The sequence below is a fragment of the Vitis riparia genome, chromosome 7 (genome assembly GCF_004353265.1).
Source record: "Vitis riparia cultivar Riparia Gloire de Montpellier isolate 1030 chromosome 7, EGFV_Vit.rip_1.0, whole genome shotgun sequence".
NCBI lineage: Eukaryota > Viridiplantae > Streptophyta > Magnoliopsida > Vitales > Vitaceae > Vitis > Vitis riparia.
In genome coordinates, this window is record NC_048437.1 from 28,407,462 (window position 1) to 28,431,443 (window position 23,982).

General features: G+C 33.1%; 3 protein-coding genes across 6 annotated transcripts; 2 read left to right on the forward strand and 1 right to left on the reverse strand.

Moving 5' to 3' along the window:
* Positions 1–114: 114 nt before the first annotated feature.
* Positions 115–3,633, reverse strand: LOC117917518 (receptor-like cytosolic serine/threonine-protein kinase RBK2). Of its 2 annotated transcripts, none has more exons than XM_034833822.1 (8): positions 3,489–3,633; positions 2,510–2,885; positions 2,172–2,423; positions 1,661–1,815; positions 1,467–1,546; positions 852–987; positions 551–769; positions 115–466 (listed from the first exon to the last, which is right to left on the reverse strand). In XM_034833822.1, the coding sequence occupies exons 2-8, from the start codon at positions 2,865–2,867 to the stop codon at positions 362–364; spliced, it is 1,305 nt and encodes a 434-aa protein (XP_034689713.1). In that variant the 5' UTR covers positions 2,868–2,885; positions 3,489–3,633; the 3' UTR covers positions 115–361. The 2 variants fall into 2 exon arrangements, with proteins under 2 accessions (XP_034689713.1, XP_034689712.1); XM_034833821.1 differs by having other exon boundaries at positions 3,348–3,633.
* Positions 3,634–11,546: 7,913 nt separating this feature from the next.
* Positions 11,547–14,487, forward strand: LOC117918825 (probable LRR receptor-like serine/threonine-protein kinase RKF3). Its single transcript, XM_034835742.1, has one exon. It carries the CDS (start codon positions 11,827–11,829, stop codon positions 13,660–13,662), a length of 1,836 nt encoding a protein of 611 aa, XP_034691633.1. The 5' UTR covers positions 11,547–11,826; the 3' UTR covers positions 13,663–14,487.
* A 1,429-nt stretch (positions 14,488–15,916) lies between these two features.
* Positions 15,917–23,187, forward strand: LOC117918998 (sugar transporter ERD6-like 7). Of its 3 annotated transcripts, XM_034836004.1 has the most exons (19): positions 15,917–16,331; positions 17,952–18,678; positions 18,847–18,909; positions 19,448–19,537; positions 19,687–19,746; positions 19,857–19,922; positions 20,020–20,085; positions 20,300–20,375; positions 20,526–20,590; positions 20,670–20,762; positions 20,863–20,943; positions 21,071–21,155; positions 21,473–21,516; positions 21,592–21,654; positions 21,750–21,809; positions 21,892–21,945; positions 22,050–22,109; positions 22,190–22,304; positions 22,925–23,187. In XM_034836004.1, exons 2-19 carry the CDS (start codon positions 18,463–18,465, stop codon positions 23,038–23,040), a joined length of 1,473 nt encoding a protein of 490 aa, XP_034691895.1. In that variant the 5' UTR covers positions 15,917–16,331; positions 17,952–18,462; the 3' UTR covers positions 23,041–23,187. The 3 variants fall into 3 exon arrangements, with proteins under 3 accessions (XP_034691895.1, XP_034691896.1, XP_034691897.1); XM_034836005.1 differs by lacking the exon at positions 15,917–16,331 and having other exon boundaries at positions 16,527–18,678; XM_034836006.1 differs by lacking the exon at positions 15,917–16,331 and having other exon boundaries at positions 18,589–18,678; positions 18,851–18,909.
* The last annotated feature ends 795 nt before the right edge of the window (positions 23,188–23,982 follow it).

Consider the following 23,982-nt stretch of genomic DNA (forward strand, 5'->3'; position numbering starts at 1 on the left):
GTGTTAATAAATCATGACAAAATCTTATAATGTCTATGTGTAACTTTTTGTTCGGAATGTGAAAGCATTGGTCCATGAACTAGACATAGAATTCTTGTTTTTTCGAAGTCGATATTAATAATTTTTACTCTAACTTCATTGGTAGATTTTTCTCCAAATATAAGGCAATGTCACAAATAATTCTCTCTTAAAATTACACTTCCTTTCAAAAATTATTTTTGGTAATAACAATGAATCAAAATTTTCTACAATGTCCTCTCCTCTACATCTATGAATCTCTCTGTACAACAGGGATCACAACACTATCTTCCACAGCATATGAATACTTGACAATTTTCCAACCCTTCAGCTGTGCTGTATCTTATCTGCAAGAAACAGCTCTTTGCAGAGGGCCTTTCGGAAGAATTCCTCCACGCTTTTTCAAGCTCTCCAAGCTGCTAAAATTGCCCTTCAGAATCTCCACAACCTGCACTCCATGTTCAACTACAAAAATCAAGTTTCCATTCATTCAAAATCATAAACTTTAGGGATTTCCAAGAAGAGTACATGCCTGTCTCATTTGTGGCCGTAGAATTGAAGACCTCTGTATACACAAAGAAGCAGCCAATACCAGAAGGTTCATTTGCTGAGAATTGTAGTGATCATCAGCCAGAAAAGGGTCTACAAGCTCCTGAATCTGAGTCTTCATTTGTCGAGAATTGTATTGATCATCGGCTAGAAAAGGGTCTACAAGCTCTTGAATGTCATTCTTTTTTAGCAGGGGTTTGGCCTGAGAACAGGTAAAACAGTTGAACACCCAATGCCCAGCTAACAATTTGTTCTTTAGTGTAGGAAAACAAAAAAAACCATACCCAGGTGACAAGGCTTCGCTGCGAGCATTCCAGAGCTCGGCGGCCGGTGATCAGCTCCAGTAGCAGGACACCGAAGGCATAAACATCGGTTTTTTCATCCACTATTCCATGCATTAAGTACTCAGGAGCAAGGTAGCTGCAATGGTGAAAAAAGGGGTGGGGGGAGAAATTCAGAAGCTAATTTTCTAGCCAATGATGGCAAAATGTGATACAATTTGAACCGATATGTTTTTCAATAGATCAAATTCATGTTGATTTGTATAACCCATTTTAATAAACAAGATATTTTTAGGTCAACCTATATAACACGAATTCAATCCAGACCAAGACATAATCATAATTTATACACATGATTCATTTAAAATTATAAACATATCGAGTTGAAGTCTAATCAAATCGTCTCAAACAAAACCCAATTCGACCTAACATATTAAATAAGACCTGATTATTAAATGGGTTATATGATATATTATCGGTTATTACTTGTGTCATATTTGAGTTTGGCCTATCTAGTTGAGTGCCTGAATTTTGATACGACACAACCCGACCCGTGAACATGAATTCCCACCCCTATTTATAACCGCAAATTAGAGGACTAGTATAAGGTCTACAAACCCGAAGGTGCCTTCAAAGCTTGATATAGTGTGGTGAGTCCATTGCTCTGGTAGCCATTTGGCGAGTCCAAAATCACAAATCTGAATGGAACTGTAATAAGTCACTCTTAGAAGTCCAAGCTCCAAAAGAATTTGGCTATGTAAAAAGCAAATTGTGTAAGTTTTATGTTCCAAATGGGAAGATTGGAAGGGAACCTGAGGCTGAAAGTCCTCTGTGAGCAAGATATTTGAAGCTTTGATGTCTCTATGGATGAATCTCCTTTGACAACCCTCATGAAGGTAGAGTAGACCCTCTGCAATCCCTAATGCCACTTGATACCTCATACTCCATTTCAATTTCACCTTATTACCTGTAAGAAGAAAAGCATAACTGAGAAAAGGGGAAAATGAAACTTACCAAAGGCTAACTCGGTTTGCTAACTGTTTTTGAAAATAATTTTCTGTTTTAAAGAATAAAAACCAGCGTTTTCCTATTTTATTTTTCCCTATGGCTATTAATTGTTGTTTTCAATTGTTTTTCCATGACTGTATTATATAAATATAGAGAATGATTAAAAACAGATCATTTTAGGTTTTCAAACGGATATTTATAAAACAAAACATCAAAAAACAATTTTCAAATATCATTCTTAAAAATTGTTTTATAAAACAGTTTTGAAAACAATTATCTAGTTATAACCTCCCGCAATTTAAGAATGTGACTAACCATGAAGTATAGAAGCTAAGCTCCCATGTGGAGACAACTCAAGAACAAGGTGCAGTCCTCCTTCAACCCCATAGCCAATGAGTTTAGCAGTGTTGGGATGGTTGACATGAGCCATAATCCCAAGCTCAGAGAGGAAATTCCCTGTTCTCTCTTCTGGCTTTCCTCTTACAAGCCTCTTGACTGCTACAAGCTGCCCATCCTGCAGACACCCTTTATATACTTCAGCATATCCGCCCTTTCCAATTAGATTTTCTGCACAAAAACAAAGTGTAAGATCAGAAAACAGAACCAAAAAATTATGGGAAACATGGGTTCTAATCCCGAAGAAAATCACAAACCATGGCTGAAATTCTTGGTGGCACGCTGAAGTTCAGAGAGGGTGAAGTTCTTCCACCCAGACCTTGAATATGAGACAGTCTCGCCATCAAGATTCCGCCCCACGCCATTGCTGAACCTCATGCTTCTGCATTTTCTCACTGAGTACTTCAACACATTGCGAGGATCCAATGTTGCTAATCGTCTCTTTGATTGAGTTCTAAGCAATTGGATTAATCCACGCCAAGTGGGTTTGGTATTTTGTGAACTTCCAGAGCCGGAGGTGCCTTCTTTGGAAGAACTTGTCTCTGATTCTAACCTGCTCAGGTAGTCCTCAAGAACACAATTTGGAGAGGACGAAGCCTGCTTCCTAGTCCCCATATTTCAAAAATCACAAATCTGCTAAGAAAACACGAGAAAATTCGCTGATGATCATGTCAAAATTTTGAGAAAGTGAAAAATAGAAAATTTTCTTTTCCCAAAACTGGGAAAACCACTTTTTGGGTTTTTCCCAGTTGCTTCTTTCATGGCAGATATGGAGAAACAGCACAGCCATGAGAGGCAACCCATCGCAAGAAAAAACTCCAAATCAGAGAAAATTGAGAAGAAAGGATCATGAAAATGACCAAGCAGTCATTTTCAACAAGAAAATGGATTGATGGCGATTACAAATAGAATTAATGGCTATTCAATAACAGAAAATCCATTGCCAAAAACCCAACATCCAAATCAGAAACAGAGAAACACAGGGCCATCTTCAAGAAATTGGTACGCTATTGATCAACAGTAAAATCAATCAAACCCAGAAAGAAAATACCAGACCCCATTAAACCCAGAACAGAAACCCATAATAATTCGAACCAGAATCGATTCACATGCTCTGCAATCGCACATAAACACAAAATCCACCCAACCCATGAACCGACACTCAAAAAATCCTGAGAAGGAGAAGCACCCAGATAAGAAAACAACAGGAAAAAAAAAATCATAAATCATAAATACCATGAAGAAAAGGCAGCTGAAGAGTGTTGGAGATCCGCCATGAAAACAGCACAGAGAGAAACAGAGGAAGAGAGAGAGAGAAAGATACAGAGGTTGGCATGGCTGATGGTACTACAACAATCACGACCGTTTTCTACATTTTCCTCAAAAATCTGATTTTCTCCAAACTAAAAAATATAATAATAAATAAATAAATATAAATATAAATAAATTGTCGAATTATTATAATAAGAATAATAATAATAATAATAATTTTCCCGTTTATACAGGATATTGACAGCTGAGTTGGTCAGAGACGGCTCTCTCAGGTCTCTGGCGAGAAGTGGCACGTAAACTAAATTCAGCACGAGGGATTTCACACTTGGCTTTAATGGTAGCCATGGGTTCCGAAAATTTTTCAATGACGGTTTGAAAATGTAAAATTCTCTATTTTTATATTTTTTTCATTATATTTATATTTGTAAAATTAGGAATATTTCAATTATGAAATTAATTAAAGAAATAAATTGACAAATTTATATGGATGGTGGATCAAGCTGTTGGAGATTTTTGCTCAAAGCTGTTGAAGAAGTTTTCCTTGTACAAAAGATTTATTTACAGCAGTATATTAAAATTAAAAAATAATTCTTAAATTAAAAGTAATTAAATTGAAATAAAAATCATATTAAGCACTTTATTTTTTGGGGCATATTTAGCTTTTTAGGTATAGTAATGAGAAAAAGTGAAAAAGACATGATTATCGATAAAGTAAGCAATGTTTTAAAAGTGATTTGTAATAAAGCGTTGGAAAAACTTTAAAAAATTAATTTTAGAAAATATGGAAAATCAAACTATCTTTATGCAAAAATTTGGAAAGTAATTTTTCCCTTAATCACTGGGTCACCCGTTTAAGAAAAAAATTAACACTTTCTAATATTTGAATGATAAAAAATTTTATATTAGAGATATTAAAAGTACTTTTAAAATAATCACCTATAAAACATTTAAAAAAATAGTACAAATAATTTTTTAAACTTTTAAAAATGTTTTATAAAATTTGTCAAATACCTAATATTTTTTATGCTAAAAGCACTTTCTAAAATCACCATCAAACGAGTTATAATTGATTATTTAAAAAATGGTTGTAATGAAAACACCACGTCTAACTATTTAAAAGAAAAAAATAAGTATATTGATGATTTATTATTTAATAAAAATTAATTTTTTGAAAAATCACCTTGAATAATTCTTGTGATTTTAAAAATAAAAACTTGCAAAATGTAAAAAAAAAAAAAAAAAAAAAAAATCTACTTACCTTTTGGTATATGATAGTTGTAATTAAGTATTAAATAATTTGGTATATATTTTAATTAATTATTAATAATTAACTAATTTAATACAAGAGCCTAATCAAAAGCTTGAAATTATAATGAAGGTAAAAAAAGAAAAAGAAAAACAAAGGAAATAGTGAGAAAATGGGACTCTACTTTCCAATTCGATTGATTTGGGATACTTGGAAGTTGGGCAATTGTTGTAATTAATGTACAAGTATACTTGATTGTAGAATACATATGCCTTGTTTGGAAAGCTTCTTCGTAATGGAGTTGCTGTAAAAAATACTTTTTCCAAGAACTGCTTTAATTGATTGGATTGTGTTACAAGGATGGTCAGCATTTGTTTATCTCCTGGTTGGTTGGTGGGTGGCTCCTACCTTACTTACTTTTTGGCTGATTTGTCAGGATTGGTTTGCCATGTCACCCACCCCTACCTTATTTGACTTTTCATCTATTGTGCCCATATTTATAATTGAGAAAATTGCGCTTTCATCCACATACAAATGAAATTCAAATTTATAAAATTCCAATTTAATGTAGTTAGGCCATGTTTGCCTCTCTCGAAAAGTACATGAAAAGAAAAATTATAAGAAAAATAATTATTTACACTTTATTTCATTAAGTAAATACAAAAAATATAATAAAATTAATTAAAATTTTGTCTATTTTAAAATTATTTAACTTTTATATAATACAAGAAAAATAAATAAAATAAATTTAATTGAATTTAAATATGCCTATAAAATAATTCATATACTTTAAATCTATTTTTTTATTTTTCTTTCACATTTCTTCTGTATTTTATTTCCTTATATTCTTTTCTTAAAATTTTCGATAATCAAATGTAACCTTAGTTAAAAATAATTAAAATTTTCATATTTTTTAATTAAAGATTATTTTTGTCTACCTAGATATTATTTCTTTGAGAGGATTTTCACTTTCTTTTTTTCAAAATAAAAAATCATTTTTTTCTTTTGTATTTTTTTAATTAGCTAGACTTATATTTATTTTGATTTTCAACTATTTTATATAAACTTATTTCATTTTTACTTTTTTTTTTATGCTTTGTTTCTTTAAATTTAGGAAACCTCATGCAAAAAAGGGAAAAAAAAAAATAGAGAAAGGAAGAACATAAAAGGTAATTTTAATACGTTGGAGTTAGGTGGTACACGAGATTCAACCAAATAAAATATCGGGAAGTAGTTTTTGGAAGTTTGAACCGTCAAAAAACCGCCTATTAAAATAAATAAATAAACTTTCTCCCTCAATTTTACTTTTTTCTATGAAAATAAAGACCAAGGGAATTGGGGAAGAAAAGTTTTCTAAAAAAAGAAGGTAAAAGACTTTTATACTATGAAATTAAATGATTCTCAATTTTAGTATGATTACATTCATGATTTCATACATTTCAAAAAGGTAATTCAAGTTCTTCCGTTATATTTTCAACCCTAAGATGTAAATGTTAATGTAAAATCAAATAAATTAAAATCTAACTTTTTAATTTTTTTTAAATAAATAAATAAATAAAAACAACAACATGATCAAAAGTGATTTCTACTATTTGTGGAATGATTGGAAAGCACCCATATGGTCGGTCTTAACTACCTGCATTAAAATGCATTTGTTCCCAAAAAGCTCTACAACATTAAAACCTTTTACCTATTTTTGATTGGAAATTTAATGAAAAAGACAATGGATAAAGAAACTATAAGGAAAAAAAAAAAGTATATATTTAAAGTAAATAAATTATTTTCATATATTGTACTAAACTTAATTCATTTATTTTAACTTTTACATTTATATAGATATTAAATTATTGGAAGATATTTTAATTTATTACTAACTTTAATTATATTTCATCTTTTTTCATATTTTTAATAGAAAATAAAATATGAAAATTTTATTTTCTTATTTTTTTTTATATTTTCTTAAAATCAAACAAAGCATTAAAGTATAGAGAGAGAAAAAAAATCACAACGTAAGAATGATTTATCCTAATGAAGACTTTTTAGATTAAAAATACATTATAATTAAAAAAAAGTAAGTAAAATAATAAATAAAAGTAAAAATAAAATGTTATTTTTGTATTATAGACATATTATAATAAAAAATTAATAATTGTATTAATCGCAATTTTAGAAACTAAATTTGAAAGTTAAAATTAATATATATATATATATATATATATATATATATATTAGAATACTATTTCAAACTAATTTTAAAAATGAAAAAAAAAAATTGTTTTAAAAGAGTTCTAGAACTTCTATTTTGTTGTCCTAAAGTTGGGTTTTGAGCCAAAATGTCAAACATTCCTAGCATAATCAATTCCACACGTTTATTTTGACTTGGATCAATCATGACAAAATAAATTGTTCTTCTCCGAATATTCCTTTATCCATTAGATATTATAATTGCAAGTTGCAATAATTATTGTCACAATTAAATAAATAACACATTAATTATAAAAAATAAAAAGGTGAAGATTAAGTGTGAATATTTTTTTTTTTAGTCTTGATATAATGGAATTACATAGAAGGTGTAGTCCTTGAATTAATCCCAAAATTAATATTATATCACCTATTTTAGTTTATATTAATTATTTAGAACAAAATTTTCATGTAAATATAAATATCAATCACCTAAATGAATACAAGATAAGATATAACACATGAAAAAACTACCTAGCAACCTACTAGGTGTAAAATACCAGACTAAATAATCTACTAAATATAAGAAAAATGCATACAGTTTTACTTGATCAGATGCACTACTCTCTGGAGTCTTATACCGTTAATACCTACGTCTCTAACACAACACTCTTCTATGCTGATTAAGTTTTTTTATAAATGGTTATGCTCTCTACGGGTTCATAAAAATCCACTCCTTCTAAATAGAATATATCTACTTATACTTATAAAACTCTTTTTAGAATTATGGAAAGTTTTATAATTTTAAAATATTCCAAAATTTATTTTTAAAATCAAATACCAATTTAGAGATAATCATAATTTTAAAACTTACTAAAAAAAATTTCAAAAATCAAACACAAATTTAGAGATAAAAATGATCAAAAATAAATTTTAAAATTAAAAATATAGTAAAAATCAAATTAGGAAATAACAAGTATTCCTTTCCTATTTTGTTTGTATTAGTTATTCTAAAAGTTCTTCCAACCATAAGTACAAACTTACCTTAAATTTTACAACTCTGAATATTCCAAATCCAAATTTCATACATTTCTAAGTTGGAAAAAAATAAATTACATCCGTTGGTAAGAAATGAACAAAATTACCCACTAAATAAAATACTAAATTGTGTGAAAAGTATCCTATAGTTACACGTTGAATATTAATTAAACATGAGTGGTAAATCAATTAATTAATTAAACATGAGTGGTAAATTAATTAATATTATTAAATATACTATTGTCTATGTCATAGTGGGGTGGTGCATGGTGATGACCCTTTCCACGTAAATGTTTCATACACGTTTCCCAATTTAAAAATATTAGTTAAATGTTAGTGTTTAAAACGTGGTATTTAAATTATTTTTATTTTTATTTAATAATTAAGATAAAATTTTATATGTTGTCACCAGGCTCCATGCCTAATTAATTTGGCCTTATTATGAGGAAGAAAAAGGGAAAAGGGTTTATATAAGACGACAACAAACAATTAAATCATTGACCAACCTAATATGTATAAATAAATTAATGAATTTAATTTACCTTATGGATTAATCTCATTATTATTATTATTATTATTCGTTAGGAGCATAATGGAAATGTGAAATGAGTTTAAGTTCAAAATAGTGTTTTTGAAGAAAAAAAAAAAAGATTTCTTTTCAAAATATTTACCAATCCAGTCTTTATAATCATGTAATCACTTATATGACTTGTTTTTTTTTTTTTAGTGTAAAAAATCACAATTTATGACTATGATTTTAGCTTTAAATTTAAAACCACAGTTACTAATGATCGTTTTTATCGATTCTGGTTTTAAAATAATAATAATAATAATAAAGTGTAACTTAATGTTGTATGAACGCATTATTTTGACAAATATTTTTAATTTAAGTTTAGATTGAGAATTTTTATTTAAAAACAGGTTACTTTCATCGAAACTTCATATATTTTTACTATTTTTTTCAAAATTTTGTTCAACTTGGTGGAAGTTCAATATTTAGACTTTCTCATACGTTATCACATTATGGGAGTTGATCACGTTTCGTTACCATCATTATAACGGTGGAAGTATAATAGTCCTTTTTTATTAATATTTAGAAGGAAAAAAAAAACCTAGAAGGTCATAATGTAATTATATTTATTTATTTATTTATTATTTTATTTTATTTTATGTAGACGAGGTAGTTGGGATGGGACCAATAAGTAAAGAAGGAAAAAGATTGAGGATTGGTTTTGAGTCTTAAGACCAATTTGAAGTGTTGCATGGCCCCATGCATATAATCGACTAAAAATTGGTAGTTGGCATATTTTTAGTTAGTTACCTAACAATCTTCAAACCAATTATTCTCAAGATGGCTTCTAAGGGAATTCAAATTTGAAGTTGGGTCATCAATTTTCATAAGTTGTCTAAGCTTATGGTCATGCCCTCAAAAGGAGGGTCAACAATTCAAATGCATCTAGGGACCAAGTAGATCACCAAATGTGTATTGAGATAAAAATAAGTGAAAAATATATGTTTATTTAAAAAATAAAATATGATTAAAATCATACCTTTTTAAATTATTTAATTTTTATATAAAGGAGAAAAATTAATAAAATATGTTTGAAAAACATATAAAAATAATATATTAACTAATTTTTTTTCCATTTTTTTTTACTTATTTTCCTTATATATTTTTTCTCAAATATTTGAAAAAACCAAACATAGGATAAAATACCAAGGAAACTAGTCATGATAAATTACTTTCTCAAAAGCTTATTGAAGATGTGAAAAGAAGGAAAAAAAAAACGTTAAAAAAAAATGAAAGTGCTTTTAGACCAACCTGATGGAAAGAGCTAAGAAGGAAAAACTGTTGAGGAATTGACGAATCAAAGTTATTATTTTGTTTTTGAAGATGAGAAACTTTTGAGTGGAGGAAAGAAAAAGATTCCAAGTGGGTGTTTTTTAATATGCACGATATTCACGTAATTTTAAGGGTACGTTTGGCTGCTAAAAAAGTAATAAGGAAAGAATAAAAAAGTTATGATTTTCTTATTTTTATATAATAGAAGAAACTAAGTGAAATGGGTTTGAAGAAAGATATAAAAATAATTTATCAATTTCAAATCTATTTTTTTTCTTTTCATTTTTCATTTTTTTTCTTATTTCTTTTTCATATTTTTTTCTCAATTTTTTTTGCGAGCCAAACATAATCTAAGTGTTTTTAGTAAAAGTATTTTCATTGAAAGTATTTTTAATAAATTTATCTATTAATTTCATAATAATTTTAGGAAGCATTTTTAATATTTTTAACACTTAGAGTATGTTTGGTAGTGATTGTAAGACCTCTCCTAAAATAAATTGTTGTTAGGAAAGATGTATACTCTAATTTTAAACACTTAGAGTATGTTTGATAGTAATTGTAGGACCTCTTTTAAAAGGAATTATTGTTAGGAAAAACGCATTCACCCAAGTGTTCACAGTGAACATAAGGAGAGTTGATGGACGCAACCAACTTTCCGATCTGTCAACAATCTTCCCCTCAATGATATCCTTGGGGTTCGAATCCATAACATCAACTCTGATACCACTTGTAGGACCTTAGGTATCAACTTTCCTAAAAGCAATTACTATTAGGAAAGACATATACCCTAACCTTATAATGCATTCACCCAAGCGCCCACGGTGAACACAATGGGAGTTGATGGACGCAGCCAACCCTCCGATCTACCAACAATGATTTTAGGAAATGTTTTTTAATCTTTCTAATACTTGAAAAATAAAAATTTTCAAGTATTAGAAATGGTATAAACAATTCTTAAAATTACTGTTAAACGCACTCTTAAAATATTTTATATTTTCAAATATTAGAAAAATTAAAAATGCTTCCTAAAATCACTATCAACATGTTTCATGTGTTTTTTTAGAAAACACTATAAGTGATTTTCCAACACTACAAATAATTTTTAAAATTTTTGAAAGTGTTTCATAAATTTGAAATATCTTAAACATGTTTTCTACTTTTAAAATGTACTTTAAATATATTTATTTATCCATAGTACTTTATTTGTAAATCGTTGATGATATTTGTATAATTATTTTTTTTAAATAAGAAAATAAGTAAAAACAATGAAAATATTTTTCTTGAAAATACTATTTTTTTTCAAGAAAAAAAAATTATAATTGGTAAAGCTTTGCTTGAGAAATATTTCAAAAACAATTCTTAAAAATAGTTTTTATTTTTTATTTAAAACAAAAATATGGTTAAAAACCTCAAATACTTTTAACATGATTTCTTTATTTTTAATTATGTTTTAAAAATGAATCCTTTATTTTTAATCATTCTTCATATTTAATTATTTTTTAAAATAGTCATTAAAAAGCACCTCTTTTTGGCAAGCACTAAATTTGATTGAAGAAGGCTTTCGAAAGTTTCTAAGTGTCCCCTAACATTTTTTGAAGGTTTGAGAATCTATTGCGCTCAATAAGAATATCCTGGTCCGACCGACGGGCAGCCGCTACAGAGTCACACATTTAATTTGCTTCTTTAGTTGGCAAATCTATTGTTCTAGAAGAAACCAATCCACAATAAAATTGAAGAAAATTCTAAGGTGCTGATTCAAGAACCTACCCACTACCAATCAATCATTTTCGGAACTGTCGAAGACCTCTCCTGCCCAAAGCTACCCTTAAACTGATTTCCTGGAAGCTGCCTGAGAGGGCAAAGGGTGTCAACACTGGCTTGCTGGGCTTCCCAACAAACACCTCATCTGCAAGACTGCAATTTTACTTTAGCAATGCTCATCATCCTACCCACCACCAAACCCTAGCATTTTTCACCTCTCTCGCCTCTTCTCAATGTCCCTCCTCCACCCCTTCTTCCTGTTCTCCCTCTTATTTTTAGCCTTTTCCTTCTCCTCCGCCCAATACAACCTGGCTCCATGTCCTCTCGATTTCGAACCCCTCCTCAATGTCACCACCTTCGACGTAAACGCCTCTACCCAGTGTCAGTACGTTATCCAGGGCCTCCGCCTCGTTCTGGCCACCTACCTCCAGAGCACTGGGTCGTTCCTCCCTCCGATCAACTCGTCCGAGTCGTGTTGGGATTCGTACCAGAGCGTGGTCAACAACTTCACTTCCAATTTCAATATTCGATCCGATTGCGGCTTCGAAACCACCTGGATCTCTGAGGGTTGTATGAACATCACCACCCGATCCCAATTCGATGCTGTGGTGTCGCAGGCCACGCGAGCTGATATTGTCGCGTCGTGCAATCAGTCGCTGGAGAACAGCTCGCCCTGTGCCACCTGCACCACCAGCTTGTCTAATCTTCAGGCGGTATATCTGACCGGTCCCAGCGTCGGGAATCTCACTGATTGTACGGCCTACCCGTCGATTTACGCCGCCGGCTTCGCCAACTACCTTGGACCCACCGATCCCGGGACGGCCCAGTGTTTGTTTAACCTCAATTTTGCGTCTGGTGGTTCAGGGAATAAGCGGCGAAGTGTTGTGATTGTGGTGGTTGTGGTGGTGTGTTGTGTTGTGATCTTGGCGGTGATTGGTGGGGTTTGGGTTTTTTACCGGAAACGCCGAGAATCGAGGAGCGTGAAGCGCGAGATTAGGAATATTGAAATGGGTTTGGAGTCGATCAGTGGGAGTACTTCATTGATTAAGTTCACCATTGATGAGATTAGGCAGGCTACTAGGAATTTCACTAGAGACAACATCATTGGAAGAGGAGGTTATGGCAATGTGTACAAGGGGGTATTGAAGGATGGCTCTGAAGTTGCATTCAAAAGGTTCAAGAACTGCTCTGCTGCTGGTGATACAAATTTTGCCCATGAGGTTGAGGTTATTGCGAGTGTGAGGCATGTAAATTTAGTCGCTTTGAGAGGGTATTGTACTGCCACGACTCCATTAGAGGGTCACCAGAGGATAATTGTGTGTGATTTGATGAAGAATGGGAGTCTTCATGACCATCTTTTTGGGTCAACTGAAAAACTTAGTTGGCCTCTTCGTCAAAAGATTGCACTTGGAACAGCTCGAGGGTTGGCTTATTTGCATTCTGGTGCTCAACCAGGTATTATCCATAGGGATATCAAAGCCAGTAATATACTTTTGGATGAGAAGTTTGAGGCAAAGGTGGCAGATTTTGGGCTTGCGAAGTTTACACCCGAGGGAATGACTCATTTGAGCACTAGGGTTGCAGGGACAATGGGTTATGTTGCCCCAGAGTATGCATTGTATGGGCAGTTGACAGAGAGGAGTGATGTGTACAGCTTTGGTGTTGTGCTTCTTGAGCTTTTAAGTGGGAAGAAGGCTCTCATGGTGATTGGTGAGAACCAGCCCTCTCTTGTGACTGATTGGGCTTGGTCATTGGTGAGGAAGGGGAGGGCTTTAGATGTTGTTGATAATAGTATGCCAGAGTTGGGTTCGCCAGAAGTTATGGAGAAGTATGTATTGGTTGCAGTTCTTTGTTCTCATCCACAGCTATATGCTCGGCCAGCAATGGATCAGGTTGTGAAAATATTGGAGACAGATTTGCCAGTTCCCTCGATCCCAGAACGCCCAATTTCCATTGTGGCTGAGATGGATGATATTGAGAGATCTGTGAGCAGCAGTGATATGGGTTGTATTTCTTCTTCAGCTGGTTACCAGTCATTTACATTTGAGGGCCAACAACATTCTGACTAAGAGGAGATTCATAGCTCCGAGTCGCTGCTTGCTTCCACTAGTTAGTATTTCTCACCTAGATTCGTTAGTTTATTTAGATGGTGTGGATTCTGAAATTTGAAACCCCTGTCTCCCATTGTAAAGAAAAATATAGATGGATAATCAAAGTTCCTTTCTAATTTAAGAGAAAAAAAGCATTAAGACAAAGATTTTCTGTCCAAAGCCATGCATCTTGTTTATAATTCAGTTTGGAATCCTTGGACCCCAACACTAGTGGGCTTTTTTGCCTGGGAGGCAAAATGGGAAGAGGATATCGACTTTGTATCAGCTGAAAATGAGGTGTTTGTAGATGTTACATGTGTAAAATGGAAGAAGAATTTGGCTTTTTCTATTTGCCTAAAAAACAAAATTGGCATGAATCCTTTGTTGGGAAGAGTAGAAAAGAGCTTGGAAAGCTATCCCTTTATGTTTAGTTTGGACCGTCCGGAGGGAAAGAAATCAGATGGCATTTGAAAATGTGAAGCACCTACTTGGAGGAAGTGGATTTTGTTAATGGGTTGGGCACTAAGTAGGGGGGGAGTCTCTCTTGTTGTTTTTTCTTTGTATACTTCCTATAGACATTGACACCTTTTCTAAGGTGCTATTTGCCAATATATAAACTTGCAAATGCTGCAGCTATATCCTTAGATGCTTAAGATCATGGAGGAGTATGTACAAGTGAGGAACTGCATGTATAGTCATGCACTGAGATGTTGTGAAAAGTTTATTTGCCCTGACTGTATACTCGTACACCTAAGGAAGATTTCCATAAATATGATTGTTGTGATCATTCTGTTGATGCTGCTAGCCATGTTGTTGATTCTCTTTCTGCAATGATCATTTGCTGTTTATATTCATTATTGTTGTCCCAAGAAGCCTCTATTACCGTTGAAGAAAGAGCCTTTTTCTTTTTCTCTTTTAGATGTCAAATATCATGTCATTGTGTGTTGAGGAAGCAGATGAGATACTGAACTGGAGATACAAGTTCCCCAATATTTATAATATTTATTTTTATTTATAACAAAAATTAATATTATATTAGATTATTTTTTTTACAATAAGAAAATATTACATACATTACTATTTTTACACAACAAAGAAATATTTTATATAATTTTTTTTTATAAAAAGAAATATATACTAATTAAAAATTTTATATATTTGTCAATAATTTCTATATTAAAATAAATTTCATTGAGGAGACATACGTGAATTAGAAGATTAATTTGCAAGGTAGTCCCTGTCAGAGCAGATGGGCATTTGGGCACACTAATAATGAGCAAGGGCTTCCAAAGCAAATATTGAAGGAGATTTTTATGAAATCAAGTGGGCCAAAACCCAAATGGGAAGGATGAAGGACACATTATTGGACTTCTAAAAATATCTAAACTATGGACAGTGAGGTGATGAGGGAGCTTGGAGCTTGTTTTTGTCTGTTTTCCCTGTTCTCTTGCAATTAGGAATTTGTCCTCTTCTTCTTGTACGATGCCAAAAATGGGAGCTTTGACCCAAAATAGTGCTTTTAAAAAAAAAATTCCAAAAAATAAAGTTGTTTTGAAAATAATGTCCGATCTAATGTGTCTGTGCCACATAAGCTGCCACGTCATAAAACCGTAGTTGGTGACTACGGTTTTATTTTTCTAAAGTGGTTAGAAACCGTAGTTACCAATCACGGTTTTAACTTTAAGTTTAAAACCGCAGTTGGTGAAAAAAAGTCAAAAGTCACCAATTTCGGTTTTAAACTTAAAGTTAAAACCGTGATTGGTAACTACGGTTTCTAACCACTTTAGAAAAATAAAACCGTAGTCACCAACTACGGTTTTATGACGTGGCAGCTTATGTGGCACAGACGCATTAGATCGGACATTATTTTTAAAACAACTTTATTTTTTGGAATTTTTTTTTAAAAAGCACTATTTTGGGTCAAAGCTCCAAAAATGGCGTCAAAACGGTATGAAAATCACCGGAATCTCATCGGATTTCAGACCTACATTTATCCAAATTCAAATATGGTCACCCTTTCTCTATTCCTTGCTCTTTGGCACTGAAACGACGTCGTATGGTTTTCTCCGTCTCTTCGTCTCTAATGTTCAAACGACGTCGTTTCTCTCTTTTTTTTGGCCTTTCCGTACTCCCTGCCTTCATCGCCTATGCCAAATCTTTTGTTCTCCTTTCCGTGAAAACAAAATTTCCCGAGAAAATTAATGGTTTTCCCAGGCTCAAACTTTAGGTTTCATTTTCTTTCTCTCATTTTCTCGGCGGCCAAACTGGACGCCTGGTCTGCGCTTCCGTTTTTGGTTACATGGACGGAAATAGAGAGAGAGAAGGATTATATGAAAAATTCCCTTAAAAAAAAACAAAGCAATAAATTTCATGGATGGAAAATGGTATTATTCATAAATAATCATCAATTTGTTTCACATTTTTGTAGAAATCTGTCGTGGATTCGAGAATGTTGTAGTCTTGTAGATAAGAATCACATAACTTTCAACTTCTAACTCTAAAGATCTCACATAAGATCTGCGAACTTTCGCCGAGTGTAGTGAATTGTAAAGCTACGATTTCTGGAGATAGAGAAAGACGTAAACATGAAATTTGCTGGTGAGTTGCAGAGACAAGTGATTGATTGGACGGTATCTCCTGTTCATCAGGTCAGATTTTTTTTTTTTTTTAAATAATTTTCCTGTTCTGATGGTTTTGTTCTGTTTTTTTTTCTAGATCCAATCCGGGTCCATTGTTGATTGTTTGTATTGGACAGTTGATTAGTATGCATAAAGACAAAATAATAAAACTGTAATTTTATTTTATTTTTGCCATGAATACTGCAACCTTTTTTCATAAAATATATGAAAATTAAGCCGAATCTGATCCCAAAAACGGGATCTCTGCAGAATCAAGCATTTCAGCAACGTGCAAGATCCTAGGGCTTGATCTGGCACCATTCTCTATGGTTTTTTGTTTTTTGTGTTAGAATTTAGAGTAGTCTTTTATGAACGCTATGGTTGTCATTATAGTCTTATAAAAATGGCTAAATAAAACAAAATCTGAGTCACATGAAAGGGGATGAGGACCACCAGGGTCTCATTTCTACTGGTCGATACGTTTCAAACTTGAGTTGTGTGATAACACAACTCTGCCAACTCTATTATTCGCCCTGATTTCAAAGTATCAGTGACATACCGGCTTTCCTGCTACCTAAAATGTCTTCACCCCCTTGGTTTTGAAGTACAGAGGAAAAGAAAAGTTCATTAGACAATGAACCATCAATGGGGGCTCCACCTGACAGATGTGTTGGTAGAGAATTGAATTCCTTAATTTGTTTGGAAATTCAAATTAGAAAATGATTAGAACAAAGTTAATTGTGGGCTACATAAGAAACCAAGGATTTGATCTGTGCTCTGCTTTTGAATTAATGATCACAAACTAGGGTTTGATTTTGTTGAATTAATGATCACAACATGGGGTCTTGCAGTTCTGTGTCAAATGGGTACTGCGACGTAGTGTCCTACATACTATTGAACTGATTTGAACTTGGTACTGTCCAATCAACCCTCTTGTGTACCTCCTCAAACTGATTTCCCATGTGGGCATATTCAAACTGATTTGACAGTGAAGATGTTACAAGTATAGATAGAGACCTTCATGAAGGAAATCAAAGAAGAGCTCAAAGCCTCAAACTTCCTCTCAAAGTTGAACCCTCAAGGTAGTTGAATAATGGTAGTTTCAGGCTTGTAATTCTTGAAGGAAATGAAGACTATGCCACCCATAAATCTCCTCCTCCACCTTATAGCAAAGTCACTTTTAGTTATGGACTATTATGAGGACATACTATTCAGGATATGTAGGACAAGAAAATAGGTCCTGCCTTTACGAGTTAGCCAAACAATTATACATATGTAGAGGCCCCCCAAAGAGAAATGAGAATGCGAAAGATGCCTACCCTCGCAATGGGCCATGAGGGCGACTGCTGACTTCCTTATGAAAATATGTCTTTGAATTGAAGCTTGGAGATAAATCCAATTCCCCAGTGGAGGGAATACCCATGGGACCACTTTCTCTACTATCTCCCGTACCGAACAATACTATTAAAATAGGGTTCTTTGGTGGATTCATCTTTTTACTCGTCTTTTTTCATGTAAAATAAAAAATTTAAGCATAAAAGATGCAACAACATCTGAATAGAATTATAAGAATTTGCAAAGTTTTCACTTTTGATCCAGTTATCTAGCTAGCAATAATATAGTTGTTTATTGAGGAGTGATACCTTGCAGGAAAGTGCAGATAAATGAATGGAGAAATTGTCCTCAAGGCAGCCACTTGCATAGATAACTCTGAAGCATAGCCAGTCATAACAAGTCAATTGTGGAAGTAAAAAACACCAACAAGGCTTTTTTTCCACATCATAATTGATTGTTTTGAATAACAGTTTTCGTCCTTTTGGTTATTTCCATTATCATGCCACGACAATGCTTTCATCTTTCAAATCAACTTCATTGCTGTCTTATTACTCTAAAATTAAAACGAAGAAAAAAAAAAAAACTTGCATATAAGTTACCTAGTTGGTCATTTTAGTAGAATCTAAAACTGTGAAGACACCGATAGAAAAGAGAATAGGAAAACCAGTTTTTGAAAGTTTGGGAAGTTGTTTTCTTTTAAAACTATCTTCCTTAGTAGTATAAAGTTTCATCCATTCTTTCAGAAGGGGAAACAATCTCTTTTGCTTCCTTTCTGCACGTAATTTCCTGTTTAGTTTTTTCTTTCTGAGTGTTCTTAGCATAAAAGATGGGAGATATGAACATCAAGCAAGATGTCGAGAAAGGTGAAGACAGCACACAAGAAGAGATAAGGAAGCCACTCATGCAAGGACAGAAGAATCTACCTGATGCAGGTGGATCTGGTTCCGAAGACCAGACTGACCAAAGCAGCAAAGAGCACCTATGGATGGTTTACCTTAGCACATTTGTTGCAGTCTGTGGTTCTTTCGAATTTGGATCCTGTGTAAGTGCTGGGCATTTAGTTATACTCTATTACCATATATTTATTTCTTTGAATTTGCAAATCAAGAACCAATTAAGTTTCCAAAAGAAACTTGATTTCATTGGAGTACTACTGCCAAGCAAGTGTATAATTGTTTTCAGGGTTGTGTAACAATTTGTTGGTGATCAGGCAGGTTATTCATCTCCTACTCAAACGGCTATCAGAGAAGATCTTGATCTCTCACTAGGAGAGGTATGTTAAATATTTATCATCTTACTTCAGTAGTTCCAAGTTTAGCATCTTGACTGTATTTTCCAAATATCGAATTTCATAACCAGAAAATGGGACATCTTTGTTCCTCTGCAAACTGTTGATTGGGGTTTATCTGGGAGTATGTTGTCAAGTCATTCATGAAGACAGCAACTCAGATAAGCTTCAAATAGATTTTTAGAATAGTTCAGAGGAAAGCTATCAGAGATGACTCCAAATGAAAGATGAAGCATGTTAAAGCAGATACTAGTTTGTCAGAATCCAGATTGATATATTTTGGCAACAGATAAGATGATTTCCCAAATGACCAAGGATTGATTTGTCTTAGATGCTCATGGTGTCTATCATTGATAGATAGTAAGTTAGGAAAAATTGGTTTGTGAAGGTCTAATTGAAGAAATCACATAATTCGTGACAAATGTAGTAGAGTTTCTTCCAATGCTTCTAGGATGGTAAATCCTGCATTTCATAAACTAAATTAGCTCCAAACTGTTGTGTTCACTCTTCTCTCTCTGTGCAGTACTCAGTGTTTGGGTCCATATTGACTTTTGGTGCAATGATTGGGGCAATCACAAGTGGACCTATTGCTGACTTCATTGGTAGGAAAGGGGTAAGCAGAGGGAGATTTTCTGATGAATCTACTTGGATCAACCATACTCTCTATAATTTGATATTTCATTTCTCCTTATTGTTATTAGTCTCATTTTTTGGGTGGAAATTCACCTCTTTAACAGTGTCTACATTCTGGAATTTAAGCAGGCAATGAGAGTATCATCTGCTTTCTGTGCTGCAGGGTGGCTTGCTATTTACTTTGCTGAGGTTTGTATTTATTCTTGAAATTTATCACTTCTTTTAGTTCCACAATGACAAAAATGATAACACCCAGAAATGGAACCTAATATTTCTCAACATCTTGGTGATTATTGAAGGGTGCTCTGGCTCTGGACATTGGAAGATTGGCAACAGGATATGGAATGGGAGTCTTTTCCTATGTGGTGAGTTTTTCTTCTCTTCTTAACACTGTACTCTTGACTATGAGTGTTCCAATACATTTTGCTGATGAGTTGGCACTAATATTAAATGGATGAGAAGGTACCTGTGTTTATAGCTGAGATTGCACCAAAGAATCTTCGAGGGGCGTTGACAACTTTAAATCAGGTAAGATTTCTTAAATGAAACAATAGGATAAACGCCTTACATTATGATATTTCTATCTCTCACCTGGAATGATATTATGGGAAGCTTGAAACACATTTTTGAGAGATGGTATCTGTTTTCTTGAGTATGCCTAAACAAGCACGATTGCATATATCACTTTAATCAGAAAGGATATACATGAGAGTCAGATTCAACTATCCATCTTATCCTGCAGCTCATGATCTGTACTGGAGTGTCTGTTGCCTTCATAATAGGGACGGTACTAACATGGAGGGTTTTAGCACTAACAGGTGAAATATCTGTGCTCAACCTGGTTGTGTATTATTCTATTTATCAGAGACTTCAGACAAGGCATCGACCAAAAAAAATTAAAATCTAAATTAGAGGACAATACATTGGAAGAAGCTATGACAAGAAGTTCACTTGCAATGTATTTGCAGGACTAGTCCCATGTGCTGTTGTGCTTTTCGGTCTCTTTCTCATTCCAGAATCTCCTAGATGGCTGGTAAGAAATAATGATGGATGGTGAAATTTCCTTTGTATTATTGTAGTAATAACAGAGGGAGTGCTCATCATAAATGTAGGCAAAAACAGGACGTGAAAAAGAATTTGAAGCTGCACTGCAGAGACTTCGTGGCAAGGATGCTGATATATCTCTTGAGGCAGCTGAAATCCAGGTTCATGTTTGCAGACTCTAAGCCCAGAGTCCAGATTGACAATGAATTAGAGGATTCAAAATATGATGCATGTTCTGAGGAGTTATGTCATTGCTTACAGGATTATATAGAAACTCTGCAACAGCTCCCAAAAGCCAAAATTCTGGATTTGTTTCAAAGAAGATACTTGCCTTCAGTCATTGTAACTGTTCTCTTTCCAAACTCAACTTACAATTAGATTCATCTCTTTCTGGTTTCCCATTGATTTCATTAAAAAATATTTTTTCACTTCGTAGTGTTTACATCTTTTCCTTTTTTTTGGTGATCAGATAGGAGTTGGCTTGATGTTCTTTCAGCAATTTGGGGGAATCAATGGAATCTGCTTCTACGTGAGCAATATTTTTGAGTCAGCAGGTAGTTAAAAAAACTTGTAGAAGATTATTCTAACCAGAAAGGGATGCAAATGACCTGGTGAGAAGCCCCTTGGAAGACAATAATGGGAAAGAAAGAAAATCTCAGCCTTATGCACCAATCATGCTCTCCATTTTGCATATGATTAAATAAAGCTATTCGTTTGGCTAAAGCTTTCACTGTCTTCATAACTTCACTATACCCTTATTTTTTGCATCTTCCAGAGTGCAAATCAAATAACTCACTCAAGATTTTTCTTCACAAAATGTAGCTTAATCTGTAACCAATACCTCTAACATTTGTATCTTTGTAAATTTCAGGATTTTCTTCCAGTGTTGGAACTATAACCTACGCTATTCTTCAGGTTTGAACTGTCATTCCCTTGGAACACTAGATATGTTTTTCCCGAATGAATCGCTGAAGATTTTGTGTTTTTTAGGTCATAGTGACTGCAATGGGTGCAGCCCTGATTGATAGAGCTGGAAGAAAACCTCTTTTATTGGTAGATGCTAATACAAAACACCTTTGGCTCTGAAAATTTACTACTCCATAAATCTTTCTTGATCTATAACAATATTTATTTTCTTCATTTTATAGGTTTCTGCATCAGGATTGGTCCTAAGCTGTGTACTAGCAGGGCTTTCCTTCTATTTCAAGGTAAGTGCCAAACTATCAACTGTAAAGTTTTCCCTTTTTGGAATTCTCCAGTTTTAACTCTGTAGTTGATTTTGTGAACCAGAGTCATGAATTGGCACTAAAGGCAGCTCCTGCACTTGCTGTCACTGGCATCCTGGTAATATCATTGGTTTTATGAGATGAGTTCTTGAAACTAAACTTTTGCTAAGATGATTTGCCAATTTTCTCTGATGATATTTGACTATTGTTCTTTGAGCTCAGCTGTACATAGGATCCTTCTCAGTAGGAATGGGAGCAGTTCCTTGGGTTGTCATGTCCGAGGTAATCAGAATTTGCAAAAGTAATCATCCCCATCTACAATTTGATAGTGACGCCAATCTGAAATTTCCCTTTTGTTGCAGATATTCCCTATAAATATTAAAGGAGTGGCTGGAAGCCTGGCTACACTAATGAACTGGTTTGGTGCATGGGCAATTTCCTACACTTTCAACTATCTTATGTCCTGGAGTTCATATGGTAAACAGAAGTAACGATTTCCATTTTTAACCTATAGTAATGTGATATCCCACATTGGGAAGTGTCTAATGTCTCACATCAGCTGACTACCAATGTTGGTTGGGCTTTATATGTAGAGCAAGAGCTACATCTACCTTCCATTAGCTTAGGCTTTTGAGAGTGTAAGTGGTATCACATCATTTGGTATTAGAATCAGGGCCTAGATCACTTTGTGCTCGTTGACATGAGAGTAGGGCTGTCTGACGTAGGAGAGACGAAAGTCTAATGTCCCATGTCGGCTGATTACCACCCCATAACTTAAACGCTTGGGAGTGTATGTGGTCCCACTTGAAGAAGAAGTCCGTAGCACTATGTACGTAGGCTACAAGTGGTGTTTATTTGTCTAAGTGACCCTATAATCCCGTGAGCCAATCCCCAACCCTAATATGAGACTCTATTTGAAGTGTTGGTTTGATTGAGTGATCCTATAAATCTTGTTTTAAAGCCTCAAAGGTCTACTTTAGCAATAGCAGACAACTGAAAGCCAAATTCAACTCCAAAGTATTGGATGGAATAGAACGTTATAATGACTTAAAAAATCATCAGAGTTGTGGGCTTAACCTTGTTTATTTGGTTTTCAGGTACCTTCATTATTTATGGTGTGATTAATGCACTAGCCATTGTATTTGTGGTCAAGGTGGTGCCTGAAACAAAGGGGAGAACTCTGGAACAAATCCAGGCTACCATTAATGCATGAGGAAAAAAAAGGATGGAGACGACCACTAATTGTTTCTCATAATTGTCATTTGTACTTTGGAAACTTTCATTCAACTTCTTGAAATATGGCAGCTGATTCGTACCCACAGGTATCTGAGTTAGTTCCAAGATCTTGTCATCATTTGTAGAAATTCATCTTTTGCTTGGTTGGTTTTCATAAATTTCGAGGAAAGAAAATACTGCAGAAAAATAAAAGGCAAAAAAAAAAATAAAAAAATAAAAAAATTAAAGTTAATGAATTATTTTTACATTTAAAAAAAAAAAACTAATTTACATTTTTTTTTATATATAAAATTAAGTAATTTTAAAATATAGAAATTATATTTAATTTTCTTTTATATTTTTTATTTATGATAAATCAAATATAAAAAATTGTTATTTTTTAATTTTATTAATACTTTTTATGAACCAAACATAACCTTTAAGTCTAATAAATTTTTCTTCATTTTTTAATATTTATCGTTTTATATGGAAAATGACGAATGAAAAAATATAGAAGCTCTTAACCCTTGTTAAATTTGATTTTTCTTCCTATTTTCTAAATCAAACAAGGGAATTAAGATTTTTTATTGGACCAAATCAAGGAAGTTTTCTCCGTCAAAGGGTCTTTCACCCTTGAATGATGACTCAAGCCAACATTTTTTTTTTTTTTTAATAAAAATTGCTTCTCGCAGAAAAAAAAATATAAATAAAATCTCTCAACTTCAAAACATGAATAAATCTTGTTGAAGTGTAGGGTTCATACCCAAGAATTCCATCAAACCATTTTTAAGAATTACTAGAAACTCTCCCGTTCCCAAATAGGATTATGCTGGTTTGGAGGTTAGGGTTTTTTTAGGGTATGTTTGATTCATATAAATTTTGAAAAAAAAAAATTCAAGGCGAAGTAAATAGAAAGAAAAAAAAAATAGAAGAAAAAAAA